Source organism: Solanum lycopersicum, chromosome 7, assembly GCF_036512215.1.
Source record: "Solanum lycopersicum chromosome 7, SLM_r2.1".
Lineage (NCBI taxonomy): Eukaryota > Viridiplantae > Streptophyta > Magnoliopsida > Solanales > Solanaceae > Solanum > Solanum lycopersicum.
Window position 1 is genome coordinate 5,636,854 of NC_090806.1, and position 6,208 is coordinate 5,643,061.

A 6,208-nucleotide genomic window follows, 5' to 3' on the forward strand; every position below is an offset into this window, starting at 1 on the left:
TTGAGATCTATCATTATTGTAATTTTAATCAATTATGCCTCAATCTCAAACATTTCGAGAACTACAGTACAAAATCCTTGGGTTCAAGATCAAAGGAGTCGCTATAAGTTGGCTAGTTTACGCTAACCATCAACTTATCAGACTCAGTTGCCTTGTTGCTTGCACTTGAAAAGCAAGAGCATTGATATCTACTGCTACATTTCATAAATGAAAATGGATACTTGAAGGGGATTTTGTATTTACATATAAGATCCTGGATACATATCAAAATTTTGAATCGCTCACAGTTGAGATATGAGAAGCCGAATAAGACTTTTATTATTCTGCAATTGGAACATTTTAATTACTAGACCTATGAACAGACTTAACGAACTCTCTACGACTCCTTACATCTCCGAGAGGAGGTTACTGATTTTCCGAAGCTCTTTCAGAGCTGCCATGGCTGTTACTTGTCCTTTACCAGCTAGAACATTTTTCGAAAGGTTTTCTAAGGTTCCAACTTGACCGCGATCTTGCTGAAAGACTGATTCAATCACCTGCACAAATGATGAGTGATTAATGAGGAGAGAATTGTATCACATTATGTAATATAGTATATACCATAATCAGACTGCTGATATAGTATAACTGGTTTAGAAGTAACAAATGGATGCATAGGGTCTTTGCCTTCAGAAAGTTGAGGGTGTGGATTCGGATGACAAAGTTATGTCCAAAATGGATACTTTCAAAATGATAAAAATCAAACAACATACACAAGTTGAGCAAGATATCAGCCTTTACCTGGATGTTCTCAAGCATAGACTGGCCGAGATTTCTCAGACTAACCATTAAATTCTGATCTACAGATTCTCCTTTGCTAATTCCGCTGTTATTAGATGTATCAGCGGTGGACAATACAGCAGGATCATCGGGATTATTCCCACAATTGTCAGCTTTTGTGGAATCACAGACCCCTTTTTCGGATGTCCCCTCCCCACCATTTCGTCCAAATTTCCATAACCACTGAAATTTACCAGATAGAAGTTTCCGCTCCTTCAAGCCAGCTGGACCTTTTTCTCCAGAATCAACACTTTGTTCCAATTTTCCCGAGGTCTCCTGAGGGGGATCAGAACCAGGGAGAGGTGGAACTTCCAGATTAGTACAAGATACCTCAGCACTATAGCCATCAGCATCATTTTCATCGGCAGAGAAATTTGATGCAACACTACTTCTTTCAGATCTATTTCCATGATCATCTGCATCACTAACAGGACTTTGGGGATCTGAGAATATAGAAGAATTCTGTTCACTAACGGCACTTCCAGTGGAGCCCGACTGTTCAGATGTGCAAGTAAAATTTCCATCATTATCTTCTTGCCCGACAACGTCAACTGGAACTTCTTGCTCCTTAATTTCATCATCAATAAGTTTTTCTGCATCTTCATCGGCGCCAAGCTGCTGAGCAAGATCTTTCAACAAACTCCTCCTCACTGATGACTTGGAAACCTTTCTTCCATTATCAACTGTAGATGGGGTTGGATCAGACTCAGTTCTGGTAAGACGCATTCTCACTTTCTCAGACCAACCTTTTCTTCGGGTTGGAACTTGTTTCTCAGCACTATTTTTCTTGCTCTCTTCTTCCTTGTGTAAAACTCTCCACTTTTCTTCCCAGTAGCTTTCAGGTACTAAGGAGCCAAGTGGAGTTCTTGGGGAACTTAAATCAACTGAATGGCTGTGACCTCTTATAACCGTTAACTGATTTCTACCATAGTCTCCAGTATAATCAATTATTGGGGCTGAATTATTGGCATCCATTGCCAGAGCCTGCAATGATTTTGCCTTGGCTATCAGTTTACCCAGATTTATATCTTCTGGAAAATTTAGCAATCTCTGGAGGCACTTAGTAGCATTCTCCGTCGCAAGCAGCGAAGACCTCAAATGAAGTATCATAGTAACTGCAAAAGCTGATATAAATGCTCCCCTGGATGAATTTAAGACTCCAGAGCTGGAGTCACCATCATTTTCACAAGGTTTTCCCAACTTCTTGTTGTCGCACGCAAATATTTCATCCCAGATTATCAATAAGTCTTCAAGTGCAAATTCACGTCCAAATAGTACTCGTAACCAGCGAAGTGCAAAATATTGCGGTTCAACTCCTAACTCGACAAGATGACTGTGGAGGGAGGAATCAACCAGCGAAAGTAAATGGTATAATGATGCTGAGGCTTCAATAACAGGGGGATATCCAGTATGCGAAGTACCATATGGTGCAGGAGAGAAAAATTGTGCCATAGAAACAGCACCACCAGCTCCACTCATCAGACCGTCAAACATACAATACGCGTCGTGCTCCATGAACTTCTCAGATAGAAGAATACCAAGCTCACCTTCAGCACCATATGCATCACTTAATAAAATAACTGCTTGAACCTTTGGATCAAGTTCAGTTAAACTAGTAATTCTCCCTGGACTCTTCTCAGATCCAATGTCATCTTCCGTAGATTCCGAAAACTTTTTAAAATCAAACTTATATGTCAAGTCATTTTCATGAAATGAGAACCCATCAAATTTGTCAGCAAAAAGATCCTCGTGCTGATTCCTCACTTCAGAAAGATGCTCCATATCAGCTTGAAGAACATAAAGAAGTGGGGCCAGTAGTTCATGCATTCCTGCAAACAGAGAAGCAGAAAGTTCCTCCATTAATAATGAAAAGACAAACATGATAGATGGTTACCAATTAAGGCATTAGGTTACATGATAAATTCAAGATCAGAAAGTAAAGGACTCAAAAAAGGAGGGTATGACAGCATGGAGTGATGAAATCAAGAGAAAATGAACTATTTGGACGTCATAAGCTGCTATACAAGCAGCATCCAAGGGTGTTTTCTTCCCATCTGTCCTAGATGTGGCCTCATGGTCAATGAAGTGGGCGAAAACCATGAAGTAACAGGTTCTAAGTGATTTCTTCCCATCTGTCCTAGCTTTGGTGGATAGACTTTAACTAGTGCCTGTTGTTGGTGGGAGGTGGCAGGCATACCATTGAATTAGTCGAGGTGTGCACAAGCTGGCCCGGACACCACGGTTATAAAAAAAATGATATACAAACTGCAAAGAAGGCAGCTGTAGAGCATGTGAACAATTAATAGGTTCGCAGAAACAATCTTGATACACTTGAACATGGGAGAGCCCAAGCTTACATTATAGATGCATGTCATTCGTTATGAAATAGACGGTGCCTGCTCTTTGATTTCTAAGCTTGAAGAATTTACATCTTGATTAACTAATAAAACTGAAGATGTATCTCAACGAGATGCCACAGACTAGTTAAGGCCTTATTCCACTTCAACAGTAAGCAGTAGCACATGATAAGTTTGACAATGTAATGTTTTTACCTTGTCTGTAACCATACTCTGGATGTCTAAGGCACCAAAGTAGCAGAATCCTCCTCAACATGGCTTGGCATCCAGCAGTCTGGAAATAGCTACCGTGCTCAGGATATAAACGCGAAAGATCCTGGTCCACCATCTTCTCAAGTTCAGCATTCCTGAAGAAGCGACCCCACATGCTATCTGCATTGCAGCACCACCATTAGCATATACTCAACCACAAGCCACAGTTTCTCCAAGTACTTTCTAATACAAAGTGGAAATACAAGAACTGACAAATAATTACTAATTCAGACAGTAAAATGGAAATATACTTTTCAAGAGCAGGACACAAACCGTTTCTTCAGGATGGTCTTTTGTGAAGTTCTTCAGGATGGTTTTTATCAAATAAGAATCTTGAAAAAGTTTCAAATGTTTGAAGGTGTGGTGAAGTTTGAACAATTTTCAGCTATGCACTTGCTAAAAGATAAGAAAATGAAAAAATGATGCAAATATCCTACCAGGGTTTTGTGACAGTGGATTGTCTATGACAGGATCAGGAGAATTACTTCCATCTTTAGGCACATGTGGATCAATAAGAAGTTGTCTTCTCAAAGAAGCATACCTACACAACCAAAAATATGTTACACAAAAACATTATACATTACAAACCTCATTATCATACTGAGGACATAGAAATAAAAAGAAACTAACACACTGGAATTTGATCATCACAAAACTTTGAAAAGAAACAGTACAATCAAATTGAGCAATGCACACAAAACATTTTTATATCAGTACATTCAGTCTGCATTTTTACTATTTGAGGAAAAACATGCTTATGAGATGCAACATTATTTTACTTGTAAATGAGCTTAAGATATTAAAATGAGTGAATGTGTACATCATATATCTAGAAATCTGGAAAATCCAGCTGCGTTAGTTGCTGAGCATTCAAACAATCAAGAACAAGCTTTCAATCCTTAATTTTCTATAGGTATTCAACACAAGATTTGAGAAACTAACAGCCTCTAAAACCTACAATCTCATATCTAGACTTGAAAAAGAAGAGCTTCCATGTAAATAAACTTCAGAACAACAACTCTGCACAAAACTGACAAGAAAACAATGACACAAAAGATAATCCAACTAGTCAACTGCTAGCAACATACTATTCTTTAACATCAGACAAGCAGGTAAACAGATCATCTCAACACAACAATTATGTTAATGATGAACACATCTCAAAAGCAAATACAATTGTGTTTATATAAATAGATAATCAAATTAGTCAACTGCTAGCAACATACTATTCTTTACCATCATACATCTCCACACATCACCATCAACATCATCAGCACAATTGTACAGCCTCCATTTACATCATATCTCAAGTTGGGTTTTCCAATTTTTTCAGAAATCAACAAAAAGTGTAAAGTTTCATCTTTTTATCACAACAAACAAGAAAACCAAAAGAAACAAACATAACAACCCCAAAAAGGTCAAAAGAACAAAGCAGATTCTATACCTTCTACGTGAGTTAGCGGTAACACGACGAAGATCATCAATGGTTGAAGATGGAGAAGAAGGCAAAATCCCCAAATCGATACGCCACTGGACACCTCTCAGATCTCCAAAACGACGAGACGACTCCTCCACCACCAGAACCACTGTTGACTCAATTGGACCAGCTGCCATTTTTTCCCTACCAAAAATTCTCAGCTAGGAAAAAAAGGAAAATTCTCAAACAACCCCAGCTGCTCAAACCTCAGCAAGAATCAATCAAACCAATAATCTGAACAAAAAAATTTGAAATTTTTGAAGACCCCATTTGCTAAATCTCCTTAAATATACAATTTTTCAACAGAAAATTAAGAAATTAGAGCCAAAATTCAAGAAAAATATATATATAAAGAAAAAAAAAAGCTGAATCAAAGGGTTAAGATTTTTCTGAGAAATGTAAAAGGAAGAAGAAAGAACAACAAGGAATTCAAGAAGGAGAATTGACCTAAATTTAGGGGAGAAAGAAATGGCAAAAAAGTTTTATAGACAAGAAATGTAATAGAGTGATGGGTATTGGGTGGTCATTGGTCTAATCTTTGAAGAATATTTTTGATGAATTTTATTTTTTTTGTTAATTTTAGTAATTTTATTTTATTTGGAAGAAAGAGAAAATCTTGGTAGACAAGAAAAAAGGATGAGAGAGAATAAAGGGTGGAAAATAAGAAATTTGTTTTTGTTTGGTAAATACAAAAAGGGGAATAGAAGTAAAAAAAAAAAAATTGTGGAGTGCAAGTGCTTGACTTATGCTTTTGTGTGTTTGTTGCAATAGGTGAGTCTTAGGGGTCAAGTTGGGGTTGGTGTTAGGGGAGAGGTGAGTTTGAGTTGTTTTCGTGTATTAGGTTACGTGATATGAATATAAATTAATTAGGGTTAAGATGGATGTCGGGACATTAAGAAGGAAGGATATTTTCGGAGGTGAAAGTTTATGGAGAGATACGTTTATGATTCATGAACGTTAGAAAGTCGTACATAGACATTGAATATTTCTTTTCATTTAAATTGGTAAGTTGTAAATTGCTTAGATCTGATTATTATTTATTAATGATAAAATTATAAGACATGAGTTTCGATGATGATTTCATTAGATTTCTACATCTCTCATTTTATTTTTTATTCAATTCATCCATTTAGAACAGAATTTCAAAATTGTTTTAAGTATTATTTTACATGGTACAGATTTTAAATTAATTGGGATTCTAGATGAAATATTGAATTAACTTTTTCAAGTGGCGTGTAGGATGTCGAGGAAATAAGTTGTCGATTTATGTATTATGTTACATGACCTAGGGTTAGGGTGGATC

The 6,208-nt window shown here is 37.0% G+C and overlaps 1 protein-coding gene across 1 annotated transcript; it reads right to left on the minus strand.

The window, feature by feature from the left end:
• Positions 1-218: 218 nt before the first annotated feature.
• On the minus strand, positions 219-5,870 carry LOC101260951 (TBC domain-containing protein C1952.17c). Its single transcript, XM_004242773.5, has 5 exons — positions 4,873-5,870; positions 3,866-3,969; positions 3,372-3,548; positions 781-2,648; positions 219-536 (listed from the first exon to the last, which is right to left on the minus strand). Exons 1-5 carry the CDS (start codon positions 5,040-5,042, stop codon positions 387-389), a joined length of 2,469 nt encoding a protein of 822 aa, XP_004242821.2. The 5' UTR covers positions 5,043-5,870; the 3' UTR covers positions 219-386.
• Between the last annotated feature and the right edge of the window lie 338 nt (positions 5,871-6,208).